Here is a 22,186-nt window from a genome sequence, read left to right on the forward strand (position 1 = left end):
TGTAAGTATTTCATTCAAATGATGATATGATTGGATTTGAAGCTTTTTAAGAAACTCATTGACTTGGAGAACATATTTTGAAAAACCCTGGAAAATATTTTTCAAAAGTCTTAAATTATTTTGGGAAAAGCAAAAGAGCAAAAAGAATTTGGAAACAAAATGAAAATTCAGTTTTTTGGTCTGTCCAGGCGCCTGACAGTGTTGATCCAGACGATTGACAAATAAACAGAATGATTTTAAGAGAACCCGAGAGGACCCAGGCAACTGACTTGTAACGACCTAGTCGACTGACTCCTTACGGCCTTTGAAATTCTCAGTGTTTTAATGATCTAGGCGACTGACTCCTCGTACCCAATCGACTGACTCTTCGAGAATTCAAATTTTAAAAATAACAGGAAGTTTCCAAAATTGAGTTTTTGAATTCTAAATGTTATGAAAACTTAGGAAACACTCCAAGTCACTTGGGGAACACGAAATACTCCTTTCTAAACATCTATAAATACCTCCCAAGGCTAAGAATTCAATACACTAAGCAATACACAGCAATCAAGCTCTCTTGCTCTCAAAACTTTCAAAGCTCTCTTGCTTTCAAACTCTGTGAAGTTCCCTACTGAGTTTTGCTGTGAAACTCACGAATTTCTGAGCATATTCTGAATTCTTTTAATCAAGAAAGAAAGCTCACGGTGATATACTTCTAAGTTCTAAGGCTTCAAATTCGTTCTGTTATTATTTTGAATTGAAGTATATATTGTGCTTTATTGTTGTACTAATCAGCTCTTGTTGAGAGTGTCTTTGTACACCAAATTTGTTCTTGTTTTGTAGACGGTTCAAATCTTTGAATCATTGTTGGACCAAGCGTGGGGTATCGTTTGGAGAGACGAACTCTAGCCTATTGAAGGAGAGATTGTAAGGTTGCTCCTGCCCGCAAAGGAGTGTGTAAGGTTGCTCCTACCCGTAAAGGAGTGGTATAGTGGAATCCTTAGGTGTGTTGCCTAAGGCTAGGACATAAGCGGGAATAGCCGAACCTCGCAAAACTTGTGGTGTCACTCTCTTCCCTACTACATTTAATTTTCTGCTCATATAAACTGTGGTTGGATTTTAATTTTTTGCTCATATAAATTACGTGGATTGGATCTTAAATAAACTAAAAATTAATTTGAATTTGGGATTGTGGAAACCAAAAAGGGTTGGTTGATCAATACTTATTGCGGAAACCTTAAGGGAGTACGTTGATTGATTAACACCCAAGCCTCATTAATTGAAAGTTTATTTAAATTCTGAGTTTTGGAAGAGTGTTGGAAGTTTCAATTGTGCTTCATATTGAGAAATCAAATTTATTAATACAGGGATTTTTATCTGCTACATACTTAAACTCTACTTTGAGTTACTTAATTGCTAAATCTTGGAAGTATTGCCGGAATCATTCCTTATTGTGAATCTTGTTTTTGGTTATCTTGGTTGGATTAAATTAAAATTGCTGGAAGGGATATTCAAATTGGTATATTCATTCATAAAGGTTTTAACTAAATTAATTTTCCGTTGAACTTATGATTGTAAATCAACTTTGCATGTGTGGTTGCTGAACTTAAAAAGAATTAATTAAATAAGGTAAAAAAAAATTTTTAAATCCCAATTCACCCCCCCTAGGGAATACATCTTACTTTTCACCTCTATTGTTGTTGGAGAAGGTTCTATAACTCTTACTGAAAATTTGAGTCTAGATTATGTTCTGGATGTTCCTACCCTCAACCATAACTTATTGTCCATTTCTCAAATAACACTCACTTCGCATTGTATTGTGATTTTTTGGCCTAAACTTTATGTTTTTAAGGACATCCGAACTTAGAAGACAATTGGTTATGGTACTAGAAGGGGGTAGCTCTATTATCTTGATCTAATGCCAGCAAGCTTCCATCAGTTAGCTTAAGCTTTCTTAGTGAATAAGTCTGCAACAACACAAAATTCTAAAATCTTGTTGTGGCACAGACTGTTAGGTCATGCATCTTTTGGATACTTGAAGAAATTGTTTCCAAAGCTCTTTACTCAGTTAGCTATTTCAGATTTTAAGTGTGACATTTGTGAACTAGCTAAAGGCCATCGTGTTCCATTTCCAACAAATATGAATAAAAGTCCATCACCATTTATGGTTATTCACTCTGATGTATGGGGTCCAGCAAATACCTCTTCTATTGGTGGTAAATGTCGGCTTGTTTCATTTATTGATGATCACACCCGTATGACTTGGATTTGCTTAATGAAATCGAAAAATGAAGTTTGTTCATTGTTCCAGAAATTTCAAAAAATGATAGCCACCCAGTATCAATCTAATATATAGGTTCTCCGCAGTGATAATGGTGGAGAGTTTGTTAATCAAGATCTGAAACAATATCTAGAGGTTCACGACATTACCCATCAGACAACTTGCCCTTCCACCCCCCAGCAAAATGGGGTTGCAGAGCGCAAGAATCGTCACCTTCTTGAAGTTGTACGTGCTTCCTTGTTTGAAGCTCATATGCCTACCAGTTATTGGGGTAAAGCTATCACCGATGCAACTTACCTCATCAATCATATACCTTCTAGTGCATTACAGTTTCAAACCCCTTTTAATGCCCTTCATGAGGTCGTGAGTTCGCCTACTGTGTCGAATCTGCCACCTAGAGTATTTGGGTGTGTACCCTTTGTGCATCTTCATACACTATTAAGAAATAAGTTGGAACCTCGAGCTCTTAAGTGTATCTAAGCATGTAGAAGTGGACCGACATTTTATCAAAGAGAAGGTTGAAGAAGGAACCATCTGTATGACTTATGTACCTACCAAGGAACAAACTGCAGACATCTTCACTAAAGGGTTAGCCCGACAGAACTTTGATGATTTCATTCGCAAGTTGGATAAGATCAATATCTGTGATCCAACTTGAGGGGGAGTGTAGAAATCCCAAGTATCTTCGAATATCTTGGAGTAATTTAGGGAAGTATATATTGTATATTATTGAGAGAGATTTGTTTAGGAGATTATTTCCATATTTAGATCTTCTGATTGTTTTATAAATATTGTATATTGGTCTGTACAAATTCAATTCAAGAAATACAGAAATTACATTCTGTTTTCATGGTATCAGAGCTAGAGTTTCTAAACCTTAGTTAACAATGGCAGATGGCGCCATCAATAGCAGAGGGTCGAGCTCCTCTGAAACTCTCGATGGCGACTCTGAAGCCACCTCCATCATGGGTTCGCATGGGCTAGACAACTTGGCCTTTCCACTCTCGGTGGAGAAATTGAATGGAAAAAATTTCCGTGAATGGGCTTAGTCCATCAAGCTTGTGATTGAAGGCAAAGGAAGGTTAGGATATTTTACCGACGAGAGGAAGAAGCCTGCCTCAACCAACGTCGCAGCTCTGCAAAAATGGAAGTCTGAGAATTCCATGGTGACTGCGTGGCTCGTAAATTCAATGAAGCCTTCAATCGGCAAGATTAATCTATTCTTACCAACGGCGAAGGATGTCTGGGACGTTGTTTGCGAGATGTACTCCGATGCCGAAAGCTACTCCCAGATCTTTGATATAAAGACTCGATTGTGGCAACTGCGGCAAGGAGAGAGGGATGTCACCCATTACTTCATGGAGATGACAAACTCTTTGGCAGGAGCTTGACCTAAGCATCGATGAAGAGTAGGAATGCCCTAGTGACAGTATTCGCTATAAGAAGAGACTTGAGAATGAACAAGTCTTTGAGTTCTTTGCTGGCCTCAACTGCGACCTGGACGATGTGCGAGGAAGGATTCTTGGCCGACACCCCCTACCTTTGACTCGAGAGGTCTTCGCAGTGGTGAGGCGTGAAGAAAGCCGTTGTAGTGTTATGATGAAGGCACTGACCGGACATACAGGGAATGAAATATCAGCCCTAATCTCGAGAAATAATGAAGCACCGGCCCTAATTTCATTAAATTCTGCAAGTACAGGCCAAAAGACACATAAAAGGAGATCATGGTGCGAGCATTGCCGCGAGCCAGGCCATTCAAAGGACACTTGTTGGGAAATGCATGGGAAGCTTGCAGATTGGAAGCCGAGATAGAATTAAAAAAAATCGTGGCTATCAGCCCGATGTTGATAATCCAGCTGAAAAATCACAAGGTGAGAAAAATACCAATACCACTCCAAGTGGCGCATTTAGTCCAGAGCAGTTGGAGCAACTCTATAAAATATTCTCTACCATTCAAGCATCGGGTCAGTCTTCCACTGGTTCTTTAGCCCACTGAGGTAACTTTTTGACAGCCTTAAATACTATATCTCATTACAAATCACCATGGATAATTGACTCTGGTGCCTCTAATTATATGACTGATTCTTATCATCTATTCTCATCCTATTCACCATGTGCTGGAAACTTGAAAGTAAAAATTGCAGATGGATCACTCTCATCTGTTGTGGGCAAAGGAAGTATTCGAATATCTGATTCTATAATTCTAAAATTTGTCCTACATGTCCCTAAGTTGTCTTGCAATTTGTTATCCATTAGCCACTTGACAAAAGATTCCAATTGTTTTACTAAATTTGTTTTCTCTCACTGTGTTTTCTAGGACCTGTCATCGGGGAAAACGATTGGCAGTGCTAAGGCGTGTGAGAGACTCTACTACTTTAAGGAGGAAAATACGAACGAACAATGTAAAACTGTTATTTGTGATTCTGCATCTATTTTTAGAGATAGTGAAATTTTGTTATGACATTCTAGGATGGGTCATCCAAATTTTCAATATGTAAGACGTTTGTTTCCTTCAATTTGTTCAAATAAATCGTTTTCGGATTTTCAATGTGAAATTTGTGAACTTGCAAAACACCAACGTAATTCCTTTCCGAAGTCCACATACAAACCATCTTGCCCATTTACTATGATTCACAATGATTTATGGGGGCCCTCACGCTCTCTTAACCGCACTCATATGAAATGGTTTGTTACTTTTATTGATGATCATACTCGTATTTGTTGGGTTTACTCGTTGAAAGATAAAACTGAAGTCCGTTTGATTTTTGTCAGTTTCCACTCCATGATTCAAACACAATTCCAAACTCACATCCAAATTTTACGTACTGATAATGGTACGGAATATTTCAATGATATCTTGGGACATTATCTTCAAGAAAATTGAATTGTTCATCAGAGTTCTTTTGTGGATACCTCTCAACAAAATGGGGTTGCTGAACATAAAAATAGGCATATACTTGAAGTAGCTCGGGCATTGATGTTTACTACAAATGTGAAAAAATATTTTTGGGGCGATGCCATTTTAACAGCTGTGTCATCTCATTAATCGAATATCGAGTTGAGTTCTTTCTTTTGCCACTCCTCTCCATAAATTCCAAGAATGTTTTCCCAACTCTCGGCTCCACTCCAATCTCTCTGAAAATCTTTGGATGTGCTGCATTTGTTCATGTCCATGCTCACAATCAGGATAAATTGGAACCTCGTGCCATTAAATGTGTCTTTATTGGTTACTCTCCTACTTAGAAAGGCTACAAATGTTATGACCCTGTCACAAAAAAATTGTTTGTTAGTCTTGATGTCACATTCTTTGAAACCACTCCTTGTTTCCAAAAGCCCTCTCTTCAGGGAGAGAAGTGGAGTGAAGATCGGTTCTTTGATTTCTCTAATCCGTGCCATCTACTAAGTCTCCCATTGCATCATTTCCTGACCTGTCATGTGCAAATGATTACTTAAACTCAGGTGGAGATGCAGAAAAACAAAATAATAAAGAAATACTTGTTTACTTAAGAAAGCCAAAAACAAAGAATAGGGAGAATCTCATACCTGAGGCACCAAGAGAGTTGGAACCGGTGATAGCTCTGAGCAACCATGAGTCCACACCCAGTCCCAGTCAAGTAATAAATGGCCATGAGCTTCCTTCTAATAAGTCTGCACCTGATGACATCAATTTATCCATTGCAATCAGAAAACAAACTTGGTCATGTGCTCTATATCCTTGGTCAAAATACATGTCTTATAAAACTCTGTTTACAGGGTATTGTGCTTTTATCTCTAATCTTGACAGGATAAAAATTCCAAAGAATATTCAGGAAGCCCTCAAAATTCCTGAATGGAGGGAAGCTATCATGGAAGAAATGTGGGCCCTGGGAAAAAAATGGAACTTGGGACGTCATGAATTTGCCGAGAGGAAAGAAGCCAGTAGGCTGCAAATGGGTCTTCACAATGAAATATAGAGCTGATGGGATAGTTGAACGATATAAAACCAGACTCGTTGCAAAAGGGTTTACACAGACATATGGCATTGACTACACGGAGACATTTGCACTAGTGGCAAAATTGAATACAGTTTGGGTTCTTCTGTCCTTGGCAGCTAACTTAGATTGGTCACTACAGCAACTTGACATTAAGAATGCATTTCTAAATAGCAAGTTAGAAGAAGAAGAAGTCTACATGACGATACCACCAGGTTTTAGTAAGAAAGGTGAAGAAAATAGAGCATGTAAACTCAAAAAGTCCTTGTATGGACTCAAGCAATCTCATAGAGCATGGTTCGACAAATTTGCAAAAGTGATAAAGAATCAAGGATATCGACAAGGGCAATCAAATCACACTATGTTCTTCCAACAATCTGAAAGTGGTAAGAGAACAATTTTTATAGTGTATATTGATGATATAATTCTAACTAGAGATGATACAGTGGAGATGGAAAGATTAAAGAAAGTCCTAACTGCTGAGTTTGAAGTTAAAGACCTGGGACAAATGCGGTACTTCTTGGGAATGGAAGTTGCTAGATAAAAAAAGGGTATCAGTGTCTCTCAACGAAAGTATATCCTTGATCTCCTAACCGAAATTGGCATGCTTGGATGCAAACCTAGTGAAACCCCGATTGAAGTAGTAAAGAGGGTCGAAGACTACGGAATACTAGTTGAAAAGGAGAGGTATCAGAGATTGGTTGGTAAACTAATTTATCTATCGCATACTAGACCCGACATTGCATTTGCGGTAAGTGTGGTAAGTCAACACATGCATTCACCAAAAAATACTTACCTAGATGTTGTGTATAAGATCCTTAGGTACCTCAAGGGTTCTCCGGGCAAAGGACTCTTCTTCAAGAAATGTGAAAGCAAGGAAGTAGAAATTTTCACAGATGTGGATTAGGCGGGATCAGCGGAAGATAGAAGGTCTACCACCTGATGTTACACCTTTGTATGGGGAAATTTGGTAACTGAGGATCAAAAAACAAATGTAGTGGCTCGAAGCAGTGCTGAAGCTGAATTCAGGGCAGTTTCCCAAGGGATATGTGAAGGACTGTGGTTACGGAAACTCTTATAAGAATTACAAATCCCAGTGAAATTCCCTATCAAACTCTATTGTGACAACAAAGTAGCCATCTGTATCTCTCTCAATCCAGTTCAACATGACAAGACTAAGCATGTAGAAGTGGACTGACATTTTATCAAAGAGAAGGTTGAAGAAGGAACCGTTTGTATGACTTATGTACCTACCAAGGAACAAACTATAGACCTATTTACTAAAGGGTTAGCCCGACAGAACTTCGATGATTTCATTCGCTAGTTGGATATGATCAATATCTATGATCCAACTTGAGGGGGAGTGTAGAAATCCCGAGTATCTTTGAATTTGTTGGAGTAATTTAGGGAAGTATATATTGTATATTATTGAGAGAGATTTGTTTAGGAGTTTATTTCCATATTTAGATCTTCTGATTGTTTTTTAAATATTGTATATTGGTTTGTACAAAATTAATTCAAGAAATACAGAAATTCCATTCTATTTTCATATTTGTTGGCTATGCTCAACATCAAAAAGGCTATTGGTGCTATCACCCCTCTTCTCACAAGCTGTATGTCACTCTTGATGTTGAATTTCACAAGGACAACATGCATTATTCTACTACCAAGTCTTCAATTTAGGGGGAGAATGGTTACGAATTGTAGACCCTTATTCATCCTCTGGACAACTTGGATCTTATGAGTGGTGAAAAATTGGATGAGAGTGGTGAATGTCCAAATGGTGAGTGGCCAAGTGGTGAATATTTGGATAACAACAATGAATGTCCAGATAATAGAAATGAGTACAATTTGGAGGATGAGGATAGTCAAGATCAAATAGAAGTGGTACAACCAGTTACTCAGCCAACTACTTCCCCCTTCTATGATGTACCAATTGATCAAGTGCTTTAAACAGCCGAGCCCATGTCCAAGTCTCAAGTAACTTCTGAAACCCAACTAAAGGTACTACCCAATCGAACCACAAGAGGAAAACCTAGAGTAAACTATGAACCTCTTCTTAATGCTAAGTCTCAGTATCCTATAAGTAATTTTATGTCTTACGATAGATTATCAAAGGAAAGTGAAGCATTTGTGAATCAATTATTTACTTTATCTATTCCTAGTAGCGTGCAGGAGGCTTTGAAAGATCCTAGATGGAGGGAAGCAATGAATGAAGAAATGAGGTCCCTCCACAAGAATTCAACATGGGAAGTGGTTGACTTACCTATAAGGAAGACACCCATTGGATGTAAGTGGGTTTTCACTATTAAATACAAAGTTGATAGTACCATTGAACGGTTCAAAGCAAGTTTGTTGCCAAGGGATATACTCAAACCTATGGGATTGATTATATGGAGACATTCGCACCCGTGGCCAAAGTCAATATTGTTTGTATTCTACTATCTCTAGTTATGAATCTTGACTAGCCCTTACAACAATTCGATGTAAAGAATGCTTTTTTGCACGGAGATCTCCAAGAAGAAGTATATATGGAGCTGCCTCCTAGGTGTATTATGCAGACCAAAGGAAGCAAATAGGTTTGTAAATTGAGGAAGTCCATATATGGTTTGAAGTAGTCCCCTAGGGCGTTGTTTGGAAGGTTCACGAACTTTATGAAGTCTATTGGATACAAGCAAAGCAACTCAGATCATACTCTCTTCTTGAAGAATAATAAAGAAGCCATCATAGCTCTTATTATGTATGTTGATGATATGATAGTGGCTGGAAATGATCCTGAAGAAAAGAAGGTGTTGCAGAGTCATCTTGCCCGAGTCTGAAATGAAAGATCTCGGTCAATTAAAATACTTCCTTGGAATTGAAGTGTCAAGATCAAAGAAAGGGATTTTTCTGTCTCAATGAAAATATACCTTAGATCTGTTGAAAGAAACTGGTATGACAACATGTAGTCTAGCCAGCACTCCTATGGAAGAAAATTTGACACTAGGTATCTAGCCAAATCAAGTACATGCTAACAAGGAACGTTATCAGAGACTAGTTGGGAGGTTAATGTACCTCGCGCATAATAGACCTAATTTAGCTTATGTACTAAGTGTGGTCAGTTAGTTCATGCACTCTCCAGAAGAAGAACATATGAATGCTATCATCTGGATCTTGGGCTACTTGAAATCATCTCTAGGAAAGGGAATTCTGTTTAAAAAAGGGATAACCTGAATATTGAAGGTTATATTGATGCTGATTGGTCTGGGTCAATCAAGGATAGACAATCTACATCTGGATACTTCACATTTGTAGGCAGAAATTTAGTTACTTGGCAAAGTAAGAAACAAGAGGTGGTTGCTAGATCCAACGCTGAAGCTGAGTACAGGGGAATGGCCAAGGCAGTATACGAATTATTATGGATCAAGAATCTAATGCAAGAGTTACATATTGAGCAGATAAGTCCTATGAAACTATATTGCGATAACAAGACAGCATGTGATATTGCCCACAACCCAGTTCAACATGATCGAACTAAACATGTTGAGGTCGATAGGCATTTTATCAAGGAGAAACTAGAAGCAAAGCTTATTGAAGTTCCTCATGTTCGATCTCAAGACCAGCTTGCTGATGTGCTGACCAAGGTAGTGTCCAAACAAACGTTTAACAGCTGTCTCGACAAGTTGGGTATGAGTGATATCTATGCACCAACTTGAGGGGGAGTGTTGGCATTTTGAGTGATTATCTCCAAGCTGTTACATCTCTGTCCATAAGCCAAGATTGTCTCCTTCTTTCCTTTTTTGTTTCCTTCGTTGTTAGCTGTACATAATAGATTAGGATCTCTGTGATTGTTAGTTTGTATCTAGGTATTTATTGCTTTCCTAGATTAGTCCATCATGATCCTAAACTTTAGGATCCTACCTTGTACAGTGGGTATTTATACCTTCGATTATAAGAGAAGTGTAAGCCTTTCAAAACCTTTTTTTGACTCTTTATTCCTGGGAGATCAACAACAAAAGTTATTTATCTTTTAAGAAGTTCAATGGAAAAGTTTAGGGAAAAGAAGAGGGACTTGTATATGGTTTTTATTGACCTAGAGAAAGCATATGACTAAGTACCTAGGGAAGCTCTTTGGTGGGCTTTAGACAAGAAGAGGATTTGCAGTAGATAGCCATTAAGGATATGTATGATATAGTAGTGACTAGCGTTAGGGTTATAGGAGGGGGAATCTAGAGATTTTGCAACCATAATAGGTGTACATTAAGGTTCTACTTTGAGTCCTTATCTTTTTACTTTAGTAATTGATGAACTTACTAGGAATATCCAAAATGAGATCCCTTGGTGTATTTTGTTTGTAGATGATATTGTGTTGATTGATGATTGTTGGAGCAGAGTGGAATTTAAGCTAGAACTTTGGAGAGGCACAATAGAATCTAAAAGGTTTAGGATAAGTAGGAATAAGACAGAATATATGAAATGTCATTTCAGGAATATAAGGAGTAGCAATGGAGGGAAGATTAAACTTGAAATCAAGAGATTAATAGCACTAATAGATTTAGATATCTTAGATCTATTATGCAAGTTGAAGGGGGAATTGAAGAAGATGTAGTACATAGAATTAAAACAGGTTAGGTAAAATGGACGAGTGCGTCAGGAGTGTTGTATCATCGTAGAATACCCTTAAAATTAAAAGGAAAGTTTTGTAAGACGGCTATAAGACCATCTATGCTTTGTGGTTTAGAATGTTGAGCAACTAAGAAACAACATAGACAAAAAGTAAAGGTTGCTCAAATGCATTCGTTAAGGTGGATAAGTGGTTTAACATTAAAAAATAAGTAAAAACGAGCATATATGCAATAATTTAGGCATAGAATCGGTTGAAAACAAGATAAGGGAGGGGTGGCTTAGATGGTTTGGACATTTGAAACAAAAGCCTAGTAGAGCACTTGTGAGGAGGAGTAAGTTAGTTATTGTTTTTGGCATGAAAAGGGGTAGGGATAGGCCTAAAATAACTTGGAATGAGGTAGTGAGGAAGAATTTTATAGCCCTTAATCTAATAGAAGAAAACACTCTCGATCAAGTGAATTGGCGGAGAAGGATTTATGTAACTGACCCCACCTAGTGGAACTTAAGGCTGCTTGTTGTTGTTGTTGTATATGTGCCCAACCAAGATTATGCAACAAATTCTTGAGAAGCTGGTGAATGAAATAGTTTGTGGCGAAAAAACAAGAATGGACTAGAAAGAAGCGGATTATTAAAGATAAAAAAATCCATTACCCATTTTGTCCCACCAAGCAAGGTCCTAGGATGGGTGAGTTGTATACGGTCAACCCACAACTTTTTTCCTGAACTGGTCACTCTAGACTCGAACCTTCATACTTGGCTTGATGACTTGAGAATTGTACCCCTGCACTAGACAGCTTTAGCATTGCTAATAAATACCATGCAATTCAAGATCTGTTTTAAGAATCAATAAACAAACAGTTAACAGCTTTAACAAGTACAAGTTTGAACTGAAATGTTAACCTATTCCAAAAAGAGGACCAAATGCTTGGATGGTCCTTGTGATGACCACTTGTCTTCCTTATGCTACTTCATCACGCAATGATAGATGCGAAAATTGGATTATTCTCATGACTACAACTTGTTCTTCACACATTTTTTTTTTTTTTTAAAGAAGAGCAGCACCTCCATTTATTTATTAATATACCCTCACTCTTGGTGGAGGAATACCATATAAAAAAGACAAGCAATAGAAGATAACATATAGAAAAAAATTTAAAGGCCTCCCAAAAACAACATCAACATGCAACCAAAACAGGACTACAAGTCCAAACAAATGAAAACGAGGACCAACTAACCAATAAAACATCCCACACATCAAACCAAACAAAAGAAAAAAAAACAAACCGTACCCATCTTATCCAGTTTATACAAACCATTGATAACTCTAGGAAGTTGGCTACTATTTGTAAACAAACTATTCCTACCCATAGCACCTTGTCGAGTCAATGCATCTGCCACTTTGTTCCCTTCTCTATACAAATGATTTATAAAAAAGTTTACTCCCTCCAATAAACCAATACGCTGCTCCCAAAAATCCCACAAATACCACAAGGAGCACTTACTGGATCTTATCTAATTTACTACAATATTCGAAGCACATTTGATATCAATACTGGTATGTCCTAAATGTTTGCAAATCTTTATTCCTTCCACCACAGCTCTCAATTCAGCTTCATTATTTGAACAAGAACCAAAATATTTTGAAAAACCAAAAATAAAAGAACCTGTACAGTCTTTAAGGATGCCACCACCACCCGCCGGTCCTAGGTTTCCCAAGCTGCTCTCATCCAAATTTAGTTTCAACCTCCCTTGTCTCGGTTTTAGCCATCTCACACCTTGCATAGTTTTATTTCTTTTATTCACAATTTGCACTTCCAGATTCTGCAATATCCGAATATCAGCATCCTTTAACTGAGCCATTCCTGTCATGTTCTTACTCAAAACCCCCACCCAATACTTAATGGACAACCACACATCTGTACTACTCTCCAATTTCCCCTCCATTCTAGCCACACATCTCCTTATCCACAACCTCCAAACTATTAAACAAGCAATCAAACCCATCAATGTTCCCAATTGAGAGTATCGAGAAGCCCTATTAAACCACATTTGGACTCTTTCTTTCCAACTTTGTTGCCCAAAGAAAGGTACACCTACCTCCACCGAAACCTTCCTCCATACATTAGCAGCCAGATCTCCCTTATTTAAAATGTGTTCCATATCTTCTGGTTGTCTCATCTCACAATAATTACACGCCGAAGCAAGTGATACCCCCACCTTTCTCACTTTTTCATCAATGCTTAAGCACTCAAAGGTAGGCTTCCACATACAGATAGTCATTTTTTTGGGTAACCATTTGTTCCAAACCCACTTTGCCCAATCAAATTTTGGAGCTCTAACTCTGATAACATCCCAAGCCGACTTTGTATTAAAGCAACCATCCTTTTCCGGGAGCTATAGCAGTATGTTCGAAGAGTTTCTAAGTTTTCCAACTCTTTCCATCACTTCTTCCGCTTTATTAAATCCCAAGATCCTTTGCAAATTTTCCACATCCCACGCATTATTGATAACCAAATCTTTTAATCTGATATGTGAATGTGCACCATCTGGACATTCTGAAAACAAAGGTCCCAAATCCAGAAACTTATCATACCACAATTTTACATCTCCTTCTCTAACCTTCCACCTAGATTTACTTAACAGCTCAGGCATACATTGTAGAACTTTCCTCCAGAAAGAAGAATTTGATCCATGTGGCCTGCAAAGAGCAATATGTCCACCTTTAACATATTTAGCTTTAAAAAATCTAGCCCATAAAGAATTTTGTGTTAATAATTGCCAACCAAACTTCATGAACAAAGACCATTGCACTTTCGAAATGTCCTTTACTCCTATACCCCCCTCCTCCACAGGAGCACACAATTTCTTCGAAGCCCTCCATTTCATTTTTTCTTTTCCTTCCTTAAATCCCTAGAAAAAAGAAGCAAACATACCTTATATCTTTTTTATCACTAGTTTCGAGACATTTAGAATAGCTAACAGATGCAATGACATGCTCGAAAGCACATGTCTCAACAAAATTAGACAACCTCTTTGAGACAACAATCTACTTTTCCAGCCCTTAACTCTCTTATTGATTTTTTGAATTAAAGGATCAAAATGACAGCCCTTCAATTTACCATCCACTATAGGCACACCCAAATACATAAAAGGAAATTTACCTTCAATAAAACTAGTTTCTTGAAGAATTTCTCCCTTCCTCTGAGCACCCAACTTCTTTGAGAAAAAAATAGCTGATTTATCTTTATTCACCCTTTGGCTAGTTTAGTTTTCAAACTCCTTAATAACCTCCATTAACTGTCTAACAGATTTTTTACCAGCATTAGCAAATATAATAACATCATCCGTATACATTAAATGCGATATAATAGGTGCAACACTTGGATGTGCAAATGGTAAAATCCGCTTCTCAGTTAACTTTTTTTGGATTAATTTAGAAAGAATTTCTTCCATGATGATGAAAATATACGGCAACAACGGGTCCCCTTGCCTCAAGCCCCCTTTTTGACTTGAAAAAACCCCTGTAAGTGCCATGCATTATAACAAAAAACCATGGAGTAGAAATACAATTCTGAATCAACTTACAAAACCAATCTGGAAAACCAAGAGCATGGAAAATCTGATCTACCACCTGCTACTCCACTCGATCATACGCTTTGCTCATGTCGAGCTTTAGCATCATATTACCTCCTCTGACCCGCCTATGTAATAATTTTGTCATCTCTTGAGCAAGCGTTATATTTTCAAAAATACTCCTTCCTTTCACAAAAGCACCTTGCTTAAGAGATATTAAATCACCCATCACCAATGAAAGCTTGCCAACAAGGACTTTGGAGAAAATTTATAGATTACGTTACGAAGGCTTATCGGCTAAAATTATCAAAAGATTGAGGATCCTTTACTTTTGGAATAAGAACTATGTAAGAAGAACAAAAATACCGAGGCAACATGTTACCTTTGAAGAACTCCCTTACTGCATCCATCACATCATTTTTAATAATCTTCCAGCTAGTAATATAGAAAGAAGACTCAAACCCATCAGGTTCTAGGCTACTGTTCACAGAAATAGAAGAAATAGCTGCATAAACCTCCTCAGTCTGTTCTTCCTTCAACTGTCCTATAGAATCCTCAGAAACCACCGATTGGATAATACCATCCAAATTTGACCTTTGCACTGAACTATTCTGCCTCAAGAATTGCTCAAAATAATTCACAGCCTCATCATGGACCATCTGCTTATTTTCCAACACCGAACCATCAGAAAGCACCATTGAGTTCACACAAGAGTTCCGCCTTCTTTGCGTAATCACCGCATGGAAAAAATTTGAATTATGATCACCATCAGTCAACCATTTCATCTTTGCTTGCTGCGCCAACCTAACCTCTTCCCTTCTATACCATACCTCCAATTCAGCCTTAGAAACAAGGAACTCTTCTTCAACTGATTCTGAGTACTTCGTCTGCAGTAAATTCTCATACTTTTCCACCCTTTCCTCCAACTCTTGAATAATACCACCAACACGACCGAAAGCCTGTTTATCTCACACCCTAAGCCTTTGTTTTAGCCTTTTCAATTTACCCGTCAATTTACAAAATCCTGAATCCGCCACAATGTGTTCTCTCCAAGATGATTCAACCATTTTCAAAAAATCCCTATGCGACGTCCACATGTTTTGAAATCTAAAAGGTGCTGGCCTATACCTCTCCATACTCACACCCAGCTGTAATATGATAGGCGAATGATTTGAAGTATTTCTTTTCAACAATGATGTCTTACCTTAACCATATTTTACAGAAAAAGCATGAATAATCAGCACCCTATCAAGTTTCGCCCAACTTCTCGTCAATCCTTGATGGCCATTGCACCATAAAAACTGGCTTCCTTCGAATTTGAGGTCCAATAATCCACATCTATTAATACAACCATTGAATTCAGCCATAGACGAACCCAAGCGAGGTCGACCTCCCACCCTTTCCTCATATGACCGAATTACATTAAAATCTCCCATAACAACCCAAGCTACATCAAAACTCGACATCCCCTGAAGCCGTTCCCATAATTCTCTTCTCTCAATATAATAACATTTAGCATATACAAAAGTAAAAAGCAAAGAACCTCTATCCTCTGTTAACAAAACTGTCAAATATTGATTTGAAGCACCCACCCAATCAACTAACTTGTTCTTCAAACATGCTACATGACATGAGTCACAGTTTTTTAGACCCTAACGTCTTTGCACATTCATCACACCTGCAGCGAGATATTACTATATTAAATGAGAAACCATGTAGAATGCTTTTAGAAATCAGAATTTTGTTAGATCATTCATCTGAGTATTGTGATGGATGAATTTGTAGTGCAAAAATACTTCCTGGATTCCTTTATGCATCTGTTTTCCTAATTTTATTTTTTCCCTAATGCACTTTCTGAGCAGAAACCGCAAATTATCTACTAATAAATCTGGGTGGGTGACACATATTGTTACTCAGTCAGAGAGACATAGTTGCCATTGTAGGCACTGACTTTATTGTTGGCCTTAAACCTTCTGTATGCATACATATATCATTATAACATTAAAATATATCATTTTGTAGTGGCAGTGGGAAAAATTAGAAATTGTAGTTGCTTCTTTTTGGACTTAATGTTTAGGAATAATGACATAATATGTGACTCCCTCCTTCATTTTGATCTCCAGGAATATAGTGAGATATTGGAGAAAAGGATTCAACAACTTCGAAACTGCAGGCATCAGCCTGATCAATTCGCTATATTGGTTCGAGAAATTCCCTTTTGCGTTGAACATCAGGCTCAAGGGTGTTCTGTAGATCACTTCTTCTCTAAACACCATCCATACTCTTATCAATCATATCAAATATTATATGAGGGGAATTACATTGAGAATTTGTTGGTAAGGATCTATTGATAAAATAAGATTTCTTTCAATTTTGCTTATTAGGCTGATGTGATAAGCATCCTGTGCAAATTGGCATGCTGGTGGTTTTATTTTAAGTTTTATTTTCATTTAAAAAGTTGGGAACGCATTTGGTTTCATCTAAATTTATAAACTTATGTTGCATTATCGCTTAAAAAATATTAGTTTTTAAAGCTGCAGACTTTCTTTTTAATTTTTCGCCTCTATCTTCTAGGGATGGTCAGAAGAAAGGGACAGGAGAACTGAGGAGCAGGACATTTGTTTTTTTCCCATGAAATTGTGGATCTCTCTTCTTTTCTTCTTTTGAAATTTCAAAATTTAGTGAATGTTAGCCCAGAAAGAAAAGGTGGGGGGGGGGGGGGGGGAGTATGGTTTTATCAATTTTTTTTCGAAATTTAGCTGTTGTTTTCTTTGGGCAGCCTGAATGGATTTTATGGTTTCCAATCTTGACTGCAGGTGTTATTGTGTAAGATAAAATTTATTATGTTGGCGAAACTCACTAAGAGGGTTAAGGTTAAGGTTTGAGGTTAAGGAGCTATTTGTTAATTATTCTCCATTCTTAAGGAAATTTCTCACAGTCTTCACCCATCAATATAGGCTTTGAAGCCGAACAACATATTTAGTTTGTGTTGTTTGGTTTTTTTTTTTTTTCACCATCTTATTTTTTTTCTGTTTGGCATTCAGATCATAGTCTAGGGCTTGCAGGATCTGCAGACAACGATCCAAATGAGAAAAAGAGAAAATAAGTTGCCATATGTTTGTTTATGATACCATAATGTAGATGAGCATTAATGTGTAATATAAGTACTTACTTTGTCCATGTTAACCATAATCTCTTTCTTGAACTAAACTTCGTTTCATGGATCCAAAATTTTCTTTAGGATTCTGTTTTCATGTCTTTTATTTACTCATAAGTCATAACTTTCTTGATGCGTTGGCAGTTCTGCAGTTATACCAAGTTTATCAGCAATTTCTTTGGGCGCTAGTTAGAGGGCTCAAAAGCTCTATCTGTTTTGGACATATGGAAGAAGTTTAAAATAAACTTTTCAAGAGAACTCTAAAAGAAAATTGGCTGGCCATGGAGTGTATTCCATTATATTTTCCTGTTATAAATGTTGCTAGGAATGACTTAAAATTGCAACTATACCATCGTAATTTTGTCTTGAAATGATCCATTGGGTTCTATGTATGACTCAACATAGCCTCCAGTACCAGAGACTTGCTATGGATATTCTTTTTACCACTGAGCTCTGTCTGAGGTATCATAAGCAATGTTTTCGTTTCTCACCATCAATGCATGTATGTTTAAACCCTCCTCTTGTCTTTGTGCCAGCTTCAACTTGAATCAACTCCCGCCTTTGTTTTGATGCTTTAATTGGTCTTTGTTGCATATTCAGTTGAGTTTCCTTCATCTCAAACTTTGTGCCACATTTAGCATATAGTATGACTATGGATATAAATAATAGCTTGAATATAAATAATATTTTGTTGCTGTTACATGAGATACTCTTAAGTTTCATTTCCCCCCCCCCCCCCCCTCTCCCAACCTCTCTTTCTCTCGCTCTCTGGTTAAACATTTTCCCCTTACAGAAACTTTTACTCTAGTTACAGGCAAAATCTATTGCAAGAAAAATAGAGGATTTGAGACACAGGTCCATGTGTAAGAAACGTAAAAAAATATTCTTGTTCTTTGGAGCATTTCAAGAATATGCTGCGGAAATATCACAGCTTGAGGAAAGGCTTCAAGAATTTTATCGTAAAATACGCATTGCACAGTGTGAAAATATACTCACACATCAGGTAAATTATATGGTGGCTGCAGTTGTGTTGCATTATTTAGAATTGGGGCACTGGCAGTGAGAGTATTTGCCTAACATGCATACAAACACACAAAAACACATGTACAGACTCATTTTTAGGGTATAATCTTCTTTATCATCCAGGAGAATATTAAATCATAAACCCTGGCTGTATCATTTGTTTTCTTGTCCTCTTTCTTTGGACATTCATTGCTTAATTGCTTTCGTGTTTTCTGATTTAGCTTCTCAAAAATGCATAAGGGGCACACTAAGTGACACTGTTTTTATACATCCTGGGTTGTGAAGATAACACAATCTGATTTACCAAAAATGGCAACTCAATTTCTTAAATTTATTCAATCAAAAAAAGAAATGAAGAAATAGTATGAAAAAATTGAAACACACAAATTACATAATACATATAGATGAGTGTACTGGGGAAAGCAAGTGATCTTATATTTTATTTAGTCAGTGCAAACCCACTTACCAGGCTAAGTGGTCTGCCCTCTCCCTGCATCCCTATAATGACCCCAGAGATATACCCTGCTCTAGGTATGGATCAACAGACAAGATTAGTCCTCATTTTTCTTTTAGACAAGACATAATTTGTGTTTTTTTTGTTCATATCTGGTTCTTTTTCCCCTTGGTTATGGGATAATTGAATAATATAGAGTTCTGATGGGTGGAATAGTGATTTGATGTGATGGGAATCTTCTCTGATCATTAGTGCATTAGGTTCAGCCGACTCAGATCTCACTTGCCACTGAAATGTGGAATTTCCATTGGAATACTGATGTCCAACACTTGGTTAGACTTGGCTAAGGGATGTGGCTACTCCTGCGAAACTTTGAAATTAATGAAAATAGTGGGAAGTCAGCATTTAGACATGCAGCCACACTCAACACTCATACACAAGTCTCAGCAACATAGAAGTTCATTTGGGGCTGCTGTTGTGTTGCAGGCATATGGCCCATGCAGTGTCAGGAGAGAGAGTTTGTACAATGCCCAAGAAAAAATACACAATAAATTTAAGTACTTTTTTCTTGTTGGAATATAGTTGCAAGTGAACTGGAAATTACAAGATGAGACCTGAAACCTGAATCTGTATAACTGTCGATGCTCCTGTTTCGGCATGATTGTCGTTGGAGTTTTCAAATGAAATATTCTGGAGCAATTGCATATGTACATTTTATTAGAAGTGGTCACCTTGTAAATAAAGTAAATTTTAAAGAAGAAAGTTTATAGAATAATTGTCTGGTGAGAGACATGCAGGAACGTGCCTTCTATGTTCTTGCTGTAAACATAGGATGCATGATTATGAAATGTTTCAATAGACAAAAAATGTGAAGGCACATAGATTTTATCCTTTTCAGTATATTTTCTGGAATAATTACAAATTTCTCATTATGGGATAATTCCTTTTTGTAGGAGTTGCCTGTTGCTTTTGTTACATTTAACTCACGGTGGGGCACTGCACTGGCTGCCCAAAGTCAGCAGCACTCAAATCCACTGCTTTTTATAACTGAAATGGCTCCAGAACCAAGGGATGTAATATGGAGGAATCTGGAAATTCCATACAGACATCTGCCACTTTATAAAATTGCAGTCTTTCTTGCTACTCTAATTCTTACAGTTTTCTTTGCCATACCAGTCACTGCAGTACAAGGAATTGCAAAATTTGAAAAACTAAGGAAATGGTTTCCCCCAGCAATGGCTGTACAATTAATGTAAGGACCTTGCTTTTATACTGCACCTCTTGGGCATTGTTGATTATGGTGAATCTTTCATATTTTAGCAATAATTTGATAAGTTCTTATTCAGTTCTCTTCTACTGTTAATTTATCTGTATTTTCTACTGTTAGATATTGGGAATGCTGTATTGAAGACAGAATTCAATTTCTGTATATCTTCAATTGAATATTTTGTATATCCCAATCTTACAATATATAATACAATCAAAGATTCTAAATAAGTAAACAGTCTTCCTACAGAATAATATACAATCTTTTACATTTACTACTTTCCTAATTTACTCAATATACCCAAGGATACTCAGGATTTCAACACTCCCCCTCAAGTTGGATCATTAATATTTAATCATATCCAACTTGCCAAAGAAATCATCAAAGTTCTGTTGTGTTAACCCTTTAGTAAAGATGTCTGCAGTTTGTTCCTTGGTAGGTACATAAGTCATACAGATGGTTCCTTCTTCAACCTTCTCTTTGATAAAATGTCGATTTACTTCCACACGTTTAGTCCTATCATGTTAAACTGGATTGAGAGAGATACTGATGGCTGCTTTGTTGTCACAATAGAGTTTGATAGGGAATTTCACCTGAATTTGTAACTCTTTCAAGAGTTTCCGTAACCACAATCCTTCACATATTCCTTGTGCAACTGCTCTAAATTCAGTTTTAGCGTTGCTTCGAGCCACTACATTCTGCTTTTTGCTCCTCCAAGTTACCAAATTTCCCCATACAAAGGTGCAATATCCAGTGGTAGACCTTCTGTCTTCTGTTGTTCCTGCCCAATCCGCATCTGTGAAAATTTCTATTTCCTTGCTTTCACATTTTTTGAAGAAAAGTCCTTTGCCCAGAGAACCCTTGAGGTACCTGAGGATCTTATACACAGCATCTAGGTGAGTCTTTTTCGGTGAATGCATGTGTTGGCTTACCACACTTACCGCAAATGCAATGTCGGGTTTGGTATGCGATAGGTAGATTAGTTTACAAACCAATCTCTGATACCTTTCTTTTTCAACTGGTATCCCACATTCTTCGACCCTCTTTACTGCTTCAATCGGAGTTTCACTAGGTTTGTAGCCAAGCATGCTGGTTTCGGTTAGGAGATCAAGAATATACTTTCGCTGAGAGACATTGATACCCTTTTTTGATCTAGCAATTTCCATTCCCAAGAAGTACTGCATTTGTCTCGGGTCTTTAACTTCAAACTCAGCAGTAGGACTTTCTTTAATCTTTCCATCTCCACTGTATCATCTCCAGTTAGGATTATATCATCAACATATACTATCAGAATTGTTTTCTTACAACTTTCAGACTGTTGGAAGAACAAGTGTGATCTGATTGTCCTTGTCGATATCCCTAATTTTTAATCACTTTTGCAAATCTGTCGAACCACGCTCTGAGAGATTGTTTGGGTCCATACAAGGACTTCTTGAGTTTGCATACTCTGATTTCTTCTCCTTTCTTACTAAAACATGGTGGTATAGTCATGTGGACTTCTTCTTCTAGCTCACCATTTAGAAATGCACTCTTAATGTCGAGTTTCTGTAGTGGCCAGTCTAAGTTTACTGCCAAAGATAGGAGTACCCGAATTGTGTTCAATTTTGCCATTGGTGCAAATGTCTCCGTGTAGTTAATGCCATAAGTCTGTGTAAACCCTTTTGCAATGAGTCTAGCTTTATATCGTTCAACTGCCCCATCAACTCTATATTTCACTGTGAAGACCCATTTGTAGCCTACTAGTTTCTTTCCTCTCAGCAAGTTCATAACATTCCAAGTTCCATTTTTTTTTCTAGGGCCCACATTTCTTCCATAACGACTTCCCTCCATTCAGGAATTTTCCAGGGCTTCGTGAATATTATTTGGAATTTTTATC

General features: G+C 37.3%; 1 protein-coding gene across 3 annotated transcripts in view; it reads left to right on the plus strand.

Moving 5' to 3' along the window:
- The window catches only part of LOC131159224 (CSC1-like protein At3g54510), a 91,024-nt gene that overhangs the window by 47,630 nt on the left and 21,208 nt on the right, over nucleotides 1–22,186 (plus strand). Inside the window, exons 4-6 of one of the 3 annotated variants that reach the window (XM_058113955.1) lie at nucleotides 16,533–16,745; nucleotides 18,375–18,569; nucleotides 19,997–20,295. In XM_058113955.1, coding sequence (XP_057969938.1) covers nucleotides 16,533–16,745; nucleotides 18,375–18,569; nucleotides 19,997–20,295 — 707 coding nt within the window. The remainder of the gene's footprint in view (nucleotides 1–16,532; nucleotides 16,746–18,374; nucleotides 18,570–19,996; nucleotides 20,296–22,186) is intronic. The other 2 variants (XM_058113956.1, XM_058113957.1) reach the window with 2 other exon arrangements.

Source organism: Malania oleifera, chromosome 7 (genome assembly GCF_029873635.1).
Source record: "Malania oleifera isolate guangnan ecotype guangnan chromosome 7, ASM2987363v1, whole genome shotgun sequence".
NCBI classification, from domain to species: domain Eukaryota; kingdom Viridiplantae; phylum Streptophyta; class Magnoliopsida; order Santalales; family Ximeniaceae; genus Malania; species Malania oleifera.